This window comes from Oncorhynchus tshawytscha, linkage group LG04 (genome assembly GCF_018296145.1).
Source record: "Oncorhynchus tshawytscha isolate Ot180627B linkage group LG04, Otsh_v2.0, whole genome shotgun sequence".
NCBI lineage: Eukaryota > Metazoa > Chordata > Actinopteri > Salmoniformes > Salmonidae > Oncorhynchus > Oncorhynchus tshawytscha.
Genome location: NC_056432.1, coordinates 75,262,195 through 75,281,769, shown reverse-complemented (window position 1 = coordinate 75,281,769; position 19,575 = coordinate 75,262,195). Strand labels below are relative to the sequence as shown.

The following is a 19,575-nucleotide window of genomic DNA, read 5'->3' as shown; positions in this document are numbered from 1 at the left end:
AAGCTAGCTGCTCCATGTGCATGACAGGTCATCACATTAAATCAAATGTTATTAGTCACATGCGCCGAATACAACAGGTGTAGACCTTACAGTGAAATGCTTACTTACGAGCCCCTAAACCAACAAAGCAGTAAAAAATGTATATGAAAAATAAATAAAAATAACATGTAATTAAAGAGCAGCAGTAAAATAACAATAGCGAGACTATATACAGGGGGGTACTGTTACAGAGTCAATGTGCGGGGGCACAGGTTTGTCAAGGTAATTGAGGTAATATGTACATGTAGTTAGAGTTATTAAAGTGACTATGCATAGATGATAACAACAGAGAGCAGCAGTGGTGTAAAAGAGGGGGGGGGGCAATACAAATAGTCTGGGTAGCCTTTTGATTAGATGTTCAGGAGTCTTATGGCTTGGGAGTAGAAGCTGTTCAGAAGCCTCTTGGATCTAGACTTGGCGCTCCGGTACCGTTTGCTGTGCGGTAGCTGGAGTCTTCGACAATTTTTTGGGCCTTCCTCTGACACCTCCTGGTATGGAGGTCCTACCATTAAAATTATAGACTGATAATTTCTTTGTCAGTGGGCAAACGTACAAAATCAGCAGGGGATCAAATACTTTTTTCCTCACTGTATGTGTTCCTATCCAGGTGGGAAAGGGCAGTGTGGAGTGGAATAGAGATTGCATCATCTGCGGATCTGTTAGGGCGGTATGCAATTTGGAGTGGGTCTTGGATTTCTGGGATAATGGTGTTGATGTGAGCCATGACCAGCCTTTCAAAGCACTCCATGGCTACAGACGTGAGTGCTATGGCTGCTATGGGTCAGTAGTCATTGAGGCAGGTTACCTTAGTATTCTTGGGCACAGGGACTATGGTGATCTGCTTATAATGTTGGTATTACAGACTAGGAGAGGGAGAGGTTGAAAACATCAGTGACGACACTTGCCAGTTGGTCAGCGCATGCTCGCAGTACACGTCCTGGTAAGCCGTCTGGCCCTGCGGCCTTGTGAATGTTGATCTGTTTAAAGGTCTTACTTACATCGGCTGTGGAGAGCGTGATCACACAGTCTTCCGGAACAGCTGATGCTCTCATGCATGTTTCAGTGTTATTTGACTTGACGCGAGCATAGAAGTTGTTTAGCTCATCTGGTAAGTTCGTGTCACTGGGCAGCTCTCGGCTGTGCTTCCCTTTGTGGTCTGTAATGGTTTGCAAGTCCTGCCATATCTGATGAGCATTAGAGCCAGTGTAGTACGATTCGATCCTAGTCCTTTATTAACGCCTTGTCTGGTTGATGGTTAGTCGGAGGGCATAGTGGGATTTCTTATAAGCTTCGGGTTAGAGTCCCGCTTCTTGAAAGTGGCAGCTCTGGCCTTTAGCTCAGTGCGGATGTTGCCTGTTATCCATGGCTTCTGGTTGGGGTATGTACGTACGGTCACTGTGAGGACGACATCATCAATGCACTTATGATGAAGCCAATGACTGATGTGGTGTACTCCTCATTGCCATCGGAGGAATCCTGGAACATATTCCAGTCTGTGATAGCAAAACCGTCCTGTAGCTTAGCATCTGCTTCTCTGACCACTTTTTTATTGATTGAGTCACTGATGCTTCCGGCTTTAATTTTTGCTTATAAGCAGGAATCAGGAGGATAGAATTATGGTCAGATTTGCCAAATGGAGGGCGTGGGAGAGCTTTGTATGAGTCTCTGTGTATGGAGTAAAGGTGGTCTAGAGTTTTTTTCCCTCTGGTTGCACATGTGACATGCTGATATAAAGACCGATATAAGTTTCCCTGCATTAAAGTCCCCGGCCACAAGGAGCACTGCCTCTGGGTGTGCGTTTTACTGTTTGCTTATGGCGGAATACAGCTCATTGAGTGTGGTCTTAGTGCCAGCCTCAGTCTGTGGTGGTATGTAGACAGCTATAAAAAATACAGATGAAAACTCTCTAGGTACATAGTGTGGTCTACAGCTTATCATGAGATACTCTACCTCATGTGAACAAAACCTTGAGACTTCCTTAGATATCGTGCACCAGCTGTTATTTACAAAAATACATAGACCACCGCCCCTTGTTTTACCAGACGCCGCTGTTCTATCCTGTCGATACAGCCTATAACCAGCCAGCTGTATGTTGATAATGTCATCCTTCAGCCACGACTCCATTGAGCATGAGATATTATAGTTTTCAATGTTCCGTTGGTAGTTAATCTTCCGCGTAGGTCATCGATTTTATTTTCCAAAGGTTGCACGCTTGCTAGCAGAATGGAAGGCAGTGGGAGTTTATTCGATTGCTTAAAAATTCTCAGAAGACAGCCCGCCCTCCGGCCCCTTTTTCTCTGCCTTCTCTCACGCAAATGACGGGGATCTGGGCCTGTTCCCGGGAAAGCAATAAGTCATTCACGTCGGGCTCATTAAAGGAAAAAAAGGACTCTGCCAGTTTGTGGTGAGTAATCGCAGTTCGGAAGTTATTTTCATAAGAGATGGTAGCAGCAACATTATGTATGAAAAAAGTTTTAAAATAAGTTGCAAACAACGCAAAGAAACAATCACAATTGGATAGGAACACGTAAAACGTCAGCCTTCTTCTCCAGTGCCACTTTACAGTGTGTGTGCGTGTGTGCATATATATATACATATATACATATATGTGTGTGTGTGTGTGTGTGTGTGTGTAAATGTGACAGAACCTCACATTAGGGTAGATAAGAGCCATGCGGTCGCAGACCAGCTCTCTAATCCTATCTCATTCTGATGGTGGATGGCTTGTAGAGACAGCTGTTGTGTATAGTAAGCCATTATAGAAGCCATTACACAGCGATCAAGATGTTATCCTCTCTCACGTCTCTGTCTCAGCCTTGCAGAAGTTGATGTTAATCTATTATTTAACATTCCATGAAATGACGGATGTGTTATTTCTCATTCTATCATATGTAGAGCCTGAAATATGTGTTATTTCAAATGATATGATAGCACATTGATCTGTGTAATTGCCCTGGCTTTCAGTTCGCTAATTGCTTTGGGAACACTTTCACTGCCAGTCAGCCAGTAATGTGTTTTTGTGCTGAGGTCTGCCTAAAATGGAAAAAACATTTAGTTTATCAACCTGCATGATCCATTATGTTCCGACATCATTAGAAATAGCTGTCTAATGCAAGAATGACAAGGTAGTTTATAGTGGTAGCAGGTTGTGATTACTATTGTATGTTTTTCCTGAATAATGCAACACCCCTGTCACTCAATTCGCCTAATAAATCACCTGTCAAATGTCTAAAGCAAGGACCTACAGCCAAACCAACTAAAGCTGTTAATTTCAGTCAGATATTTCTATGGCATTGTCCTGAATGGCACCCCTTTCCCTTTACAGTGAACTACTTTTATAGTGCACTACATTACTTGCTCAAATGTAGCACACTAAATAGGGAATATGGTGCATTTGGATGCAGACTCTGTCTGTTCGGATGCCTCATTACTGTAACAGAGCCTTTAGTTGAGAGAGAGAGAGAGAGAGAGAGAGAGCACAGCTGGGGAGTTTTGTAAGCATTTGAGAAGCTCATCAGAGTTTGTACGAAATCCTGTCTAGAGCATTTTGTAGCTTCAGCTTGGGGACCAAAATAAGTGAGCGCGGGGGCTAGATGCTAGATAAATACTGCGCCCTGACAGAACGCGGGGGCTAGATGCTAGATAAATACTGCGCCCTGACAGGACGCGGGGGCTAGATGACAGATGAATACTGCTCCCTGACAGAGAGTGGGGATGGATGACAGATGAATACTGCTCCCTGACAGAGAGTGGGGGCTAGATGACAGATGAATACTGCTCCCTGAAAGAGAGTGGGGCTACATGACTGAAAAATAATGCTCCCTGACAGAGAGTGGGGCTAGATGACAGATGAATACTGCTCCCTGACAGAGAGTGGGGCTAGATGACAGATGAATACTGCTCCCTGAAGAGAGTGGGGCTAGAAGACAGATGAATACTGCTCCCTGACAGAGAGTGGGGGGGGCTAGATGACAGATGAATACTGCTCCCTGACAGAGAGTGGGCTAGATGACAGATGAATACTGCTCCCTGACAGAGAGTGGGGATGGATGACAGATGAATACTGCTCCCTGACAGAGAGTGGGGCTAGATGACAGATGAATACTGCTCCCTGACAGAGAGTGGGGGCTAGATGACAGATGAATACTGCTCCCTGACAGAGAGTGGGGGCTAGATGACAGATGAATACTGCTCCCTGACAGAGAGTGGGGCTAGATGACAGAAAAATACTGCTCCCTGACAGAGAGTGGGGCTAGATGACAGATGAATACTGCTCCCTGACAGAGAGTGACAGAGAGTGGGGCTAGATGACAGATGAATACTGCTCCCTGACAGAGAGTGGGGGCTAGATGACAGATGAATACTGCTCCCTGACAGAGAGTGGGGGATAGATGACAGATGAATACTGCTCCCTGACAGAGAGTGGGGGATGCAGATGAATACTGCTCCCTGACAGAGAGTGGGGCTAGATGACAGATGAATACTGCTCCCTGACAGAGAGTGGGGCTAGATGACAGATGAATACTGCTCCCTGACAGAGACGTGACAAAGGGGGCTAGATGACAGATGAATACTGCACCCTGACAGAGAGTAGGGCTAGATGATAGAGAATACTGCTCCCTGACAGAGGGGCTAGATGACAGATGAATACTGCTCCCTGACAGAGAGTGGGGCTAGATGACAGATGAATACTGCTCCCTGACAGAGAGTGGGGCTAGATGACAGATGAATACTGCTCCCTGACAGAAGTGGGGCTAGATGACAGATGAATACTGCTCCCTGCGGTGGAGATGGCTAGATGCCAGATGAATACTGCACCCTGACAGAGAGTGGGGCTAGATGATGAAGAGCTGCTGGGGCTAGATGACAGATGAATACTGCTCCCTGACAGAGAGTGGGGCTAGATGCCAGATGAATACTGCTCCCTGACAGAGAGTGGGGCTAGATGGCAGATGACTACTGCTCCCTGACAGAGAGTGGGGCTAGATGACAGATGAATACTGCTCCCTGACAGAGAGTGGGGCTAGATGACAGATGAAAACTGCTCCCTGACAGAGAGTGGGACTAGATGACAGATGAATACTGCGCCCAGACAGAGAGTGGGGCTAGATGACAGATGAATACTGCTCCCTGACAGAGAGTAGATGACAGATGAATACTGGCTAGATGACAGATGAATACTGCTCCCTGACAGAGAGTGGGGCTAGATGACAGATGAATACTGCTCCCTGACAGAGAGTGGGGCTAGATGACAGATGAATACTGCTCCCTGACAGAGAGTGGGGCTAGATGACAGATGAATACTGCTCCCTGACAGAGAGTGGGGCTAGATGACAGATGAATACTGCTCCCTGACAAGAGAGTGAGGCTAGATAGACAGATGAATACTGCTCCCTGACAGAGAGTGGGGCTAGATGACAGATGAATACTGCTCCCTGACAGAGAGTGGGGCTAGATAACAGATGAATACTGCTCCCTGACAGAGGGTGCGGCTAGATGACAGATGAATACTGCTCGCTGACAAAGAGTGAGGCTAGACGACAGATGAATACTGCTCCCTGACAGAGAGTGGGGCAAGATGACAGATGAATACTGCTTAATGACAGAGAGTGGGGCTAGATGACAGATGAATACTACTCCCTGACAGAGAGTGGGGATAAATGACAGATGAATACTTCTCCCTGACAGAGAGTGGGGGCTAGATGACAGATGAATACTGCTCCCTGACAGAGAGTGGGGGCTAGATGACAGATGAATACTGCTCCCTGACAGAGAGTGGGGCTACATGACAGAAAAATACTGCTCCCTGACAGAGAGTGGGTCTAGATGACAGATGAATACTGCTCCCTGAAAGAGAGTGGGGCTAGATGACAGATGAATACTGCTCCCTGAAAGAGAGTGGGGGCTAGAAGACAGATGAATACTGCTCCCCGACAGAGAGTGGGGGATAGATGACAGATGAATACTGCTCCCTGACAGAGAGTGGGGCTAGATGACAGATGAAATCTGCACCCTGACAGAGAGTGGGGCTAGATGACAGATAAATACTGCGCCCTGACAGAGAGTGGGGCTAGATGACAGATGAATACTGCTCCCTGACAGAGAGTGGGGCTAGATGACAGATGAATACTGCTCCCTGACAGAGAGTGACAGGGGCTAGAGATGACAGATGAATACTGCTCCCTGACTAGATGAGATGAATACTGCTCCCTGACAGAGAGTGGGGCTAGACAACAGATGAATACTGCTCGCTGACAAAGAGTGAGGCTAGATGTGACAGATGAATACTGCTCCATGACAGAGAGTGGGGGCTAGATGACAGATGAATACTGCTCCCTGACAGAGAGTGGGGCTAGATGACAGATGAATACTGCTCCCTGACAGAGAGTGGGGCTAGATGACAGATGAATACTGCTCCCTGACAGAGAGTGGGGGCTAGATGACAGATGAATACTGCTCCCTGACAGAGAGTGGGGCTAGATGACAGATGAATACGTGGGGGCTAGATGACAGATGAATACTGCTCCCTGACAGAGAGTGGGGCTAGATGACAGATGAATACTGCTCCCTGACAGAGAGTGGGGCTAGATGACAGATGAATACTGCTCCCTGACAGAGAGTGGGGCTAGATGACAGATGAATACTGCTCCCTGACAGAGAGTGGGGCTAGATGACAGATGAATACTGCTCCCTGACAAGAGTGGGGCTAGATGACAGATGAATACTGCTCCCTGACAGAGAGTGGGGCTAGACAACAGATGAATACTGCTCGCTGACAAAGAGTGAGGCTAGATGACAGATGAATACTGCTCCATGACAGAGAGTGGGGGCTAGATGACAGATGAATACTGCTCAATGACAGAGAGTGGGGGCTAGATGACACATGAATACTGCTCCCTGACAGAGAGTGGGGCTAGATGATAGATGAATACTGCTCCCTGACAGAGAGTGGGGCTAGATGACAGATGAATACTGCTCCCTGAAAGAGAGTGGGGGCTAGATGACAGATGAACACTGCTCCCTGACAGAGAGTGGGGGATAGATGACAGATGAATACTGTTCCCTGACAGAGAGTGGGGCTAGATGAATACTGCTCCCTAACAGAGAGTGGGGCTAGATGACAGATGAAAACTGCTCCCTGACAGAGAGTGGGGGCTAGATGACAAATGAATACTGCTCCATGACAGAGAGTGGGGCTAGATGACAGATGAATACTGCTCCCTGACAGAGAGTGGGGCTAGATGACAGATGAATACTGCTCCCTGACAGAGAGTGGGGCTAGATGACAGAGCGCAGAGAGGGGGCTAGATGACAGTTGAATACTGCTCCCTGACAGAGAGTGGGGCTAGATGACAGATGAATACTGCTCCCTGACAGAGAGTGGGGCTAGATGACAGATGAATACTGCTCCCTGACAGAGAGTGGGGCTAGATGACAGATGAATACTGCTCCCTGACAGAGAGTGACAGAGAGGGGGCTAGATGACAGATGAATACTGCTCAATGACAGAGAGTAGATGACAGGGGCTAGATGACAGATGAATACTGCTCCCTGACAGAGAGTGGGGCTAGATGACAGATGAATACTGCTCCCTGACAGAGAGTGGGGCTAGATGACAGATGAATACTGCTCCCTGACAGAGAGTGGGGCTAGATGACAGATGCGCTCCCTGACAGGGGCTAGATGACAGATGAATACTGCTCCCTGACAGAGAGTGGGGCTAGATGACACATGAATACTGCTCCCTGACAGAGAGTGGGGCTAGATGACAGAGCGCTGACAGGGGGCTAGATGACAGTTGAATACTGCTCCCTGACAGAGAGTGGGGCTAGATGACAGATGAATACTGCTCCCTGACAGAGAGTGGGGCTAGATGACAGATGAATACTGCTCCCTGACAGAGAGTGGGGCTAGACAACAGATGAATACTGCTCGCTGACAAAGAGTGAGGCTAGATGACAGATGAATACTGCTCCCTGACAGAGAGTGGGGGCTAGATGACAGATGAATACTGCTCAATGACAGAGAGTGGGGGCTAGATGACACATGAATACTGCTCCCTGACAGAGAGTGGGGCTAGATGACAGATGAATACTGCTCCCTGACAGAGAGTGGGGCTAGATGACAGATGAATACTGCTCCCTGACAGAGAGTGGGGCTAGATGACAGATGAATACTGCTCCCTGACAGAGAGTGGGGCAAGATGACAGATGAATACTGCTCCCTGACAGAGAGTGGGGATAAATGACAGATGAATACTTCTCCCTTACAGAGAGTGGGGCTAGATGACAGATGAATACTGCACCCTGACAGAGAGTGGGGCTAGATGACAGATGAATACTGTGCCCTGACAGAGAGTGGGGCTAGATGACAGATGAATACTGCTCCCTGACAGAGAGTGGGGCTAGATGACAGATGAATACTGCTCCCTGACAGAGGGTGCGGCTAGATGACAAATGAATACTGCTCCCTGACAGAGAGTGGGGCTAGACAACAGATGAATACTGCTCGCTGACAAAGAGTGAGGCTAGATGACAGATGAATACTGCTCCATGACAGGACGCGGGGGCTAGAAGACAGATGAAAACTGCTCCCTGACAGAGAGTGGGGGCTAGATGACAGATGAATACTGCTCAATGACAGAGAGTGGGGGCTAGATGACACATGAATACTGCTCCCTGACAGAGAGTGGGGTTAGATGACAGATGAATACTGCTCCCTGACAGAGAGTGGGGCTAGATGATAGATGAATACTGCTCCCTGACAGAGAGTGGGGCTAGATGACAGATGAATACTGCTCCCTGACAGAGAGTGGGGCTAGATGAATACTGCTCCCTAACAGAGAGTGGGGCTAGATGACAGATGAAAACTGCTCCCTGACAGAGAGTGGGGCTAGATGACAGAATGAATACTGCTCCATGACAGAGAGTGGGGCTAGATGACAGATGAATACTGCTCCCTGACAGAGAGTGGGGCTAGATGACAGATGAATACTGCTCCCTGACAGAGAGTGGGGCTAGATGACAGATGAATACTGCTCCCTGACAGAGAGTGGGGCTAGATGACAGATGAATACTGCTCCCTGACAGAGAGTGGGGCTAGATGACAGATGAATACTGCTCCCTGACAGAGAGTGGGGCTAGATGACAGATGAATACTGCTGCTAGATGACAGATGAATACTGCTCCCTGACAGAGTGGGGCTAGATGACAGATGAATACTGCTCCCTGACAGAGAGTGGGGCTAGATGACAGATGAATACTGCTCCCTGACAGAGAGAGTGGGGCTAGATGACAGATGAATACTGCTCCCTGACAGAGAGTGGGGCTAGATGACAGATGGATACTGCTCCCTGACAGAGAGTGGGGCTAGATGACAGGGTGCAGAGAGGGGGCTAGATGACACATGAATACTGCTCCCTGACAGAGAGTGGGGCTAGATAACACATGAATACTGCTCCCTGACAGAGAGTGGGGCTAGATGACAGAGCGCGGGGGCTAGATGACAGATGAATACTGCTCCCTGACAGAGAGTGGGGCTAGATGACAGATGAATACTGCTCCCTGACAGAGAGTGGGGGCTAGATGACAGATGAATACTGCTCAATGACAGAGAGTGGGGGCTAGATGACAGATGAATACTGCTCCCTGACAGAGAGTGGGGCTAGATGACAGATGAATACTGCTCCCTGACAGAGAGTGGGGGCTAGATGACAGATGAATACTGCTCAATGACAGAGAGTGGGGGCTAGATGACAGATGAATACTGTTCCCTGACAGAGAGTGGGGGCTAGATGACAGATGAATACTGCTCCCTGACAGAGAGTGGGGCTAGATGACAGATGAATACGGCTCCCTGACAGAGAGTGGGACTAGATGACAGAGCGCGGGGGCTAGATGACAGATGAATACGGCTCCCTGACAGAAAGTGGGGCTAGATGACAGAACGCGGGGGCTAGATGACAGAAGAATACTGCTCCCTGACAGAGAGTGGGGCTAGATGACAGAGAGTGGGGCTAGATGACAGAGCGCGGGGGCTAGATGCCAGATAGTCAGGTAGTTCTGATACCATATTCCCTGTTGCATATGCTGCTGAGAGAGTCAGAGCATAGGTGGGGTGTGTGTGTTTATGTCTGTGTGTGTGGTGCTGAGAGAGGTAGAAGCATAGGTGGGGATTGGGGTGCGGGTACATGCATTTACTATAGTTCAGTAGATGGTGGTAGGGATAGTTAAGGTGTCCCATGCTAAAATAAATAATGTCCTTCACTCTGTATTACCACTGTTTCCATCCACATGATCTACATCAGGTTAAACAGAATGAAGGACCACAACCATTTCTAAGGAATCCTATTCTAAGTGAAAGATGGTAAGGATGGTGGAAGACTTATCTTTAGTAGACCTAAAGGGTTTTATGAAGAATGTTAGGGATGGTAGGAGTTCTGTTTAGTAAAGGGTGTTAGGTAGGAGTTCTGTTTAGTAAAGGGTGTTAGGTAGGAGTTCTATGTTTAGCAAAGGGTGTTATGTAGGATGGTAGGAGTTATGTTTAGTAAAGGGTGTTAGGTAGGAGTTCTATGTTTAGTAAAGGGTGTTATGTAGGATGGTAGGAGTCCTATGTTTAGTAAAGGGGGGTTAGGATGGTAGGTGGTAGGAGACCTATGTTTAGTAAAGGGGGGTTAGGATGGTAGGAGGTAGGAGTTCTATGTTTAGTAAAGGGGGTTAGGATGGTAGGGTAGGAGACCTATGTTTAGTAAAGGGGGTTAGGATGGTAGGAGGTAGGAGTTCTATGTTTAGTAAAGGGGGGGGTTAGGATGGTAGGAGTCCTATGTTTAGTAAAGGGGGGGGGTTAGGATGGTAGGAGGTAGGAGTCCTATGTTTAGTAAAAGGGGGTTAGGATGGTAGGAGGTAGGAGTCCTATGTTTAGTAAAGGGGGTTAGGATGGTAGGAGGTAGGAGTCCTATGTTTAGTAAAGGGGGTTAGGATGGTAGGAGGTAGGAGTCCTATGTTTAGTAAAGGGGGTTAGGATGGTAGGAGGTAGGAGTCCTATGTTTAGTAAAGGGGGGTTAGGATGGTAGGAGGTAGGAGTCCTATGTTTAGTAAAGGGGGGTTAGGATGGTAGGAGGTAGGAGTCCTATACTACACACCTTGCAAAAGGACACAGCCCCCTCCTCCTTGAAAGAGAGCAGGGTAGAATGGGGAAACACAAGACCACAGAAGACACAACTCAAGGCATTTAAAACGTTAGAAACAAGGAGAGACACCATGTACATAACAGAAAACTGTTGCTATATTCTCAGGATTAGACAGACACAGAGAGAGAGACACCATGTACATAACAGAAAACTGTTGCTATATTCTCAGGATTAGACAGACACAGAGAGAGAGAGACACCATGTACATAACAGAAAACTGTTGCTATATTCTCAGGATTAGACAGACACAGAGAGAGAGACACCATGTACATAACAGAAAACTGTTGCTATATTCTCAGGATTAGACAGACACAGCCACAGAGAGAGAGACACCATGCACATAACAGAAAACTGTTGCTATATTCTCAGGATTAGACAGACACAGAGAGAGAGACACCATGCACATAACAGAAAACTGTTGCTATATTCTCAGGATTAGACAGACACAGAGAGAGAGACACCATGTACATAACAGAAAACTGTTGCTATATTCTCAGGATTAGACAGACACAGACAGAGAGACACCATGCACATAACAGAAAACTGTTGCTATATTCTCAGGATTAGACAGACACAGACAGAGAGACACCATGCACATAACAGAAAACTGTTGCTATATTCTCAGGATTAGACAGACACAGAGAGAGAGACACCATGCACATAACAGAAAACTGTTGCTATATTCTCAGGATTAGACAGACACAGACACAGAGAGAGAGACACCATGCACATAACAGAAAACTGTTGCTATATTCTCAGGATTAGACAGACACAGACACAGAGAGAGAGAGACACCATGCACATAACAGAAAACTGTTGCTATATTCTCAGGATTAGACAGACACAGAGAGAGAGAGACACCATGTACATAACAGAAAACTGTTGCTATATTCTCAGGATTAGACAGACATAGAGAGAGAGACACCATGCACATAACAGAAAACTGTTGCTATATTCTCAGGATTAGACAGACACAGACACAGAGAGAGACACCATGCACATAACAGAAAACTGTTGCTATATTCTCAGGATTAGACAGACACAGAGAGAGAGACACCATGCACATAACAGAAAACTGTTGCTATATTCTCAGGATTAGACAGACACAGAGAGAGAGACACCATGTACATAACAGAAAACTGTTGCTATATTCTCAGGATTAGACAGACACAGACACAGAGAGAGAGAGACACCATGCACATAACAGAAAACTGTTGCTATATTCTCAGGATTAGACAGACACAGAGAGAGAGAGACACCATGTACATAACAGAAAACTGTTGCTATATTCTCAGGATTAGACAGACATAGAGAGAGAGACACCATGCACATAACAGAAAACTGTTGCTATATTCTCAGGATTAGACAGACACAGACACAGAGAGAGAGACACCATGCACATAACAGAAAACTGTTGCTATATTCTCAGGATTAGACAGACACAGAGAGAGAGACACCATGCACATAACAGAAAACTGTTGCTATATTCTCAGGATTAGACAGACACAGAGAGAGAGACACCATGTACATAACAGAAAACTGTTGCTATATTCTCAGGATTAGACAGACATAGAGAGAGAGAGACACCATGCACATAACAGAAAACTGTTGCTATATTCTCAGGATTAGACAGACATAGAGAGAGAGAGACACCATGCACATAACAGAAAACTGTTGCTATATTCTCAGGATTAGACAGACATAGAGAGAGAGAGACACCATGCACATAACAGAAAACTGTTGCTATATTCTCAGGATTAGACAGACACAGACAGAGAGACACCATGCACATAACAGAAAACTGTTGCTATATTCTCAGGATTAGACAGACACAGACACAGAGAGAGAGAGACACCATGCACATAACAGAAAACTGTTGCTATATTCTCAGGATTAGACAGACACAGAGAGAGAGAGACACCATGTACATAACAGAAAACTGTTGCTATATTCTCAGGATTAGACAGACACAGAGAGAGAGACACCATGCACATAACAGAAAACTGTTGCTATATTCTCAGGATTAGACAGACACAGACACAGAGAGAGAGACACCATGCACATAACAGAAAACTGTTGCTATATTCTCAGGATTAGACAGACACAGAGAGAGAGACACCATGCACATAACAGAAAACTGTTGCTATATTCTCAGGATTAGACAGACACAGAGAGAGAGACACCATGTACATAACAGAAAACTGTTGCTATATTCTCAGGATTAGACAGACACAGACACAGAGAGAGAGAGACACCATGCACATAACAGAAAACTGTTGCTATATTCTCAGGATTAGACAGACACAGAGAGAGAGACACCATGTACATAACAGAAAACTGTTGCTATATTCTCAGGATTAGACAGACACAGAGAGAGAGACACCATGCACATAACAGAAAACTGTTGCTATATTCTCAGGATTAGACAGACACAGAGAGAGAGACACCATGTACATAACAGAAAACTGTTGCTATATTCTCAGGATTAGACAGACACAGAGAGAGAGAGACACCATGCACATAACAGAAAACTGTTGCTATATTCTCAGGATTAGACAGACACAGACACAGAGAGAGAGACACCATGCACATAACAGAAAACTGTTGCTATATTCTCAGGATTAGACAGACACAGAGAGAGAGACACCATGCACATAACAGAAAACTGTTGCTATATTCTCAGGATTAGACAGACACAGAGAGAGAGACACCATGTACATAACAGAAAACTGTTGCTATATTCTCAGGATTAGACAGACACAGAGAGAGAGAGACACCATGCACATAACAGAAAACTGTTGCTATATTCTCAGGATTAGACAGACACAGACAGAGAGAGACACCATGCACATAACAGAAAACTGTTGCTATATTCTCAGGATTAGACAGACACAGAGAGAGAGACACCATGCACATAACAGAAAACTGTTGCTATATTCTCAGGATTAGACAGACACAGACAGAGAGAGACACCATGCACATAACAGAAAACTGTTGCTATATTCTCAGGATTAGACAGACACAGCCACAGAGAGAGAGACAGACACAGAGACAGTCAGAGAGACAGAGACAGAGAGTGAGAGAGAGACAGACATACCAGGTAGAGAGACAGGCAGATATACTTAGAGGGAGAGGCAGACAGACAGTTAGACAGACAGATATAATTAGAGGGAGAGACAGAGAGGCAGAGGCAGAGAGGCAGAGAGTCAGACAGAGAGGCAGAGAGTCAGACAGAGAGGCAGAGAGTCAGACAGAGAGGCAGAGAGTCAGACAGAGAGGCAGAGAGTCAGACAGAGAGGCAGAGAGTCAGACAGAGAGTCAGAGAGTCAGACAGAGAGGCAGAGAGTCAGACAGAGAGGCAGAGAGTCAGACAGAGAGGCAGAGAGACAGTCAGACAGACAGACAGACAGACAGACAGACAGACAGACAGACAGACAGACAGACAGACAGACAGACAGACAGACAGACAGACAGACAGACAGACAGACAGACAGACAGACAGACAGACAGACAGACAGACAGACACTTAGAGGGAGAGGTAGACAGAGAGACAGATGAACTTAGAGGGAGACAGACAGATATACTTGCATGGAGAGGCAGGAAAACAGACAGACAGATAGACATAGAGGGAGAGGGAGACAGAGAGACAGACAGACAGACTTAGAGGTGGACAGACAGATTTACAGAGAGAGGAAAAGATACAGACAGACTTAGCGGGAGAGGCAGACAGACAAACAGACTTAGAGCGACAGACAGATAGATTTAGAGGGGGACAAACAGAAAGATAGACTTACAGGGAGAGGCAGGGAGACAGAAAGATAGACTTAGAGGGAGAGGCAGGGAGACAGAAAGATAGACTTACAGGGAGAGGCAGGGAGACAGAAAGATAGACTTACAGGGAGAGGCAGGGAGACAGAAAGATAGACTTAGAGGGAGAGGCAGGGAGACAGAAAGATAGACTTACAGGGAGAGGCAGGGAGACAGAAAGATAGACTTACAGGGAGAGGCAGGGAGACAGAAAGATAGACTTAGAGGGAGAGGCAGGGAGACAGAAAGATAGACTTACAGGGAGAGGCAGGGAGACAGAAAGATAGACTTAGAGGGAGAGGCAGGGAGACAGAAAGATAGACTTAGAGGGAGAGGCAGGGAGACAGAAAGATAGACTTAGAGGGAGAGGCAGGGAGACAGAAAGATAGACTTAGAGGGAGAGGCAGGGAGACAGAAAGATAGACTTAGAGGGAGAGGCAGGGAGACAGAAAGATAGACTTACAGGGAGAGGCAGGGAGACAGAAAGATAGACTTAGAGGGAGAGGCAGGGAGACAGAAAGATAGACTTAGAGGGAGAGGCAGGGAGACAGAAAGATAGACTTACAGGGAGAGGCAGGGAGACAGAAAGATAGACTTAGAGGGAGAGGCAGGGAGACAGACAGACAGACAGACAGACAGACAGACAGTTAGACAGACAGACAGACAGACAGACAGACAGACAGACAGACAGACACTTAGAGGGAGAGGTAGACAGAGAGACAGATGAACTTAGAGGGAGACAGACAGATATACTTGCATGGAGAGGCAGGAAAACAGACAGACAGATAGACATAGAGGGAGAGGGAGACAGAGAGACAGACAGACAGACTTAGAGGTGGACAGACAGATTTACAGAGAGAGGAAAAGATACAGACAGACTTAGGGGGAGAGGCAGACAGACAAACAGACTTAGAGCGACAGACAGATAGATTTAGAGGGGGACAAACAGAAAGATAGACTTAGAGGGAGAGGCAGGGAGACAGAAAGATAGACTTAGAGGGAGAGGCAGGGAGACAGAAAGATAGACTTAGAGGGAGAGGCAGGGAGACAGAAAGATAGACTTAGAGGGAGAGGCAGGGAGACAGAAAGATAGACTTAGAGGGAGAGGCAGGGAGACAGAAAGATAGACTTAGAGGGAGAGGCAGGGAGACAGAAAGATAGACTTAGAGGGAGAGGCAGGGAGACAGAAAGATAGACTTAGAGGGAGAGGCAGGGAGACAGAAAGATAGACTTAGAGGGAGAGGCAGGGAGACAGAAAGATAGACTTACAGGGAGCGGCAGGGAGACAGAAAGATAGACTTAGAGGGAGAGGCAGGGAGACAGAAAGATAGACTTAGAGGGAGAGGCAGGGAGACAGAAAGATAGACTTACAGGGAGCGGCAGGGAGACAGAAAGATAGACTTACAGGGAGAGGCAGGGAGACAGAAAGATAGACTTACAGGGAGAGGCAGGGAGACAGAAAGATAGACTTACAGGGAGCGGCAGGGAGACAGAAAGATAGACTTAGAGGGAGAGGCAGGGAGACAGAAAGATAGACTTACAGGGAGAGGCAGGGAGACAGAAAGATAGACTTACAGGGAGAGGCAGGGAGACAGAAAGATAGACTTACAGGGAGAGGCAGGGAGACAGAAAGATAGACTTAGAGGGAGAGGCAGGGAGACAGAAAGATAGACTTACAGGGAGAGGCAGGGAGACAGAAAGATAGACTTAGAGGGAGCGGCAGACAGACAGACAGACAGACAGACAGACAGACAGACAGACAGACAGACAGACAGACAGACAGACAGACAGACAGACAGACAGACAGACAGACAGACAGACAGACAGACAGACAGAGAGAGAGAGAGAGGCAGGTGGAAAGACAGACAGACAGACAGACAGATAGAGAGACAGACAGATTTAGAGACAGACAGATAGACTCAGAGGCAGATAGACAGACAGATGGACTTAGAGACAGATATACTTAGGGGGACAGACAGACATACTTAGAGGGGTCAGACAGACAGACAGACAGACAGACAGACAGACAGACAGACAGACAGACAGACAGACAGACAGACAGACAGACAGACAGACAGACAGACAGACAGACAGACAGACAGACTGACAGACTGACAGACTGACAGACTGGCTCAGAGCAGGGGGACAGATAGACTTACAGACAGAGACTTAGAGGGGGGGGCAGACAGAGAGGCAGATAGATGGATTTAGAGACAGACAGACTTAGAGGGGGACAGAGAGACTTAGAGAGGGACAGAAAGACAGGCTTAGAGGGGGACAGACATACAGACTTAGAGGGAGAAACAGACAGAGAGACAGACAGAAATCGTTAAGAGGGGGACATGCTAGAACATCTGAAACCCAAGACACAGACTAAGGGCTTTCCCCCATACATTCATCAAACATTTATAAAACAACATTTATAAAAGAAACAAAGTAGAACGTACAAGACCAGACAGGATGGATGGAGAAGAGTTAGAAGAGTGGAGAAATAGAACCAGTCTTCAGAGGGATAGTGACAGATCTAGGGGGAAGGTGAGGATTGTCTGATGGGGTAGGACAGGGATTAGGGCCAGGGAGGGTCTGGGAACATGGGGATATGAGGAGGGAAGAAGAGATCCAGACCTGCTTGCCTCCCATGGTCTTGGGGTTGGGGTAAAGGGTAAGGGGTATGTATAAAGGTAAGGGGTTGCTACAGTACAGACCTGTTTGCCTCCCATGGTCTTGGGGTTGGGGTAAAGGGTAAGGGGTATGTATAAAGGTAAGGGGTAGCTACAGTACAGACCTGTTTGCCTCCCATGGTCTTGGGGTTGGGGTAAAGGGTAAGGGGTATGTATAAAGGTAAGGGGTAGCTACAGTACAGACCTGTTTGCCTCCCATGGTCTTGGGGTTGGGGTAAAGGATAAGGGGTATGTATAAAGGTAAGGGGTAGCTACAGTACAGACCTGTTTGCCTCCCATGGTCTTGGGGTTGGGGTAAAGGGTAAGGGGTATGTATAAAGGTAAGGGGTAGCTACAGTACAGACCTGTTTGCCTCCCATGGTCTTGGGGTTGGGGTAAAGGGTAAGGGGTATGTATAAAGGTAATAGGTTGCTACAGTACAGACCTGTTTGCCTCCCATGGTCTTGGGGTTGGGGTAAAGGGTAAGGGGTATGTATAAAGGTAATAGGTTGCTACAGTACAGACCTGTTTGCCTCCCATGGTCTTGGGGTTGGGGTAAAGGGTAAGGGGTATGTATAAAGGTAATAGGTTGCTACAGTACAGACCTGTTTGCCTCCCATGGTCTTGGGGTTGGGGTAAAGGGTAAGGGGTATGTATAAAGGTAAGGGGTAGCTACAGTACAGACCTGTTTGCCTCCCATGGTCTTGGGGTTGGGGTAAAGGGTAAGGGGTATGTATAAAGGTAAGGGGTTGCTACAGTACAGACCTGTTTGCCTCCCATGGTCTTGGGGTTGGGGTAAAGGGTAAGGGGTATGTATAAAGGTAAGGGGTAGCTACAGTACAGACCTGTTTGCCTCCCATGGTCTTGGGGTTGGGGTAAAGGGTAAGGGTATGTATAAAGGTAAGGGGTTGCTACAGTACAGACCTGTTTGCCTCCCATGGTCTTGGGGTTGGGGTAAAGGGTAAGGGGTATGTATAAAGGTAATAGGTTGCTACAGTACAGACCTGTTTGCCTCCCATGGTCTTGGGGTTGGGGTAAAGGGTAAGGGGGTATGTATAAAGGTAAGGGGTAGCTACAGTACAGACCTGTTTGCCTCCCATGGTCTTGGGGTTGGGGTAAAGGGTAAGGGGTATGTATAAAGGTAAGGGGTTGCTACAGTACAGACCTGTTTGCCTCCCATGGTCTTGGGGTTGGGGTAAAGGGTAAGGGGTATGTATAAAGGTAATAGGTTGCTACAGTACAGACCTGTTTGCCTCCCATGGTCTTGGGGTTGGGGTAAAGGGTAAGGGGTATGTATAAAGGTAAGGGGTAGCTACAGTACAGACCTGTTTGCCTCCCATGGTCTTGGGGTTGGGGTAAAGGGTAAGGGGTATGTATAAAGGTAAGGGGTTGCTACAGTACAGACCTGTTTGCCTCCCATGGTCTTGGGGTTGGGGTAAAGGGTAAGGGGTATGTATAAAGGTAATAGGTTGCTACAGTACAGACCTGTTTGCCTCCCATGGTCTTGGGGTTGGGGTAAAGGGTAAGGGGTATGTATAAAGGTAATAGGTTGCTACAGTACAGACCTGTTTGCCTCCCATGGTCTTGGGGTTGGGGTAAAGGGTAAGGGGTATGTATAAAGGTAAGGGGTAGCTACAGTACAGACCTGTTTGCCTCCCATGGTCTTGGGGTTGGGGTAAAGGGTAAGGGGTATGTATAAAGGTAATAGGTTACAGTACAGACCTGTTTGCCTCCCATGGTCTTGGGGTTGGGGTAAAGGGTAAGGGGTATGTATAAAGGTAATAGGTTACAGTACAGACCTGTTTGCCTCCCATGGTCTTGGGGTTGGGGTAAAGGGTAAGGGGTATGTATAAAGGTAAGGGGTTGCTACAGTACAGACCT

The 19,575-nt window shown here is 47.0% G+C and overlaps 1 protein-coding gene across 4 annotated transcripts in view; it reads right to left on the bottom strand.

The window, feature by feature from the left end:
* Positions 1-19,575, bottom strand: part of LOC112237183 (protein unc-13 homolog C-like) — a 261,928-nt gene that overhangs the window by 82,076 nt on the left and 160,277 nt on the right. Inside the window, exon 25 of one of the 4 annotated variants that reach the window (XM_042321233.1) lies at positions 11,180-11,206. The exons of 2 other annotated variants lie outside the window; for them this stretch is intronic. In XM_042321233.1, the coding sequence (XP_042177167.1) occupies positions 11,180-11,206 (27 nt within the window). The remainder of the gene's footprint in view (positions 1-11,179; positions 11,207-19,575) is intronic. One more of the 4 variants, XM_042321234.1, reaches the window with a different exon arrangement.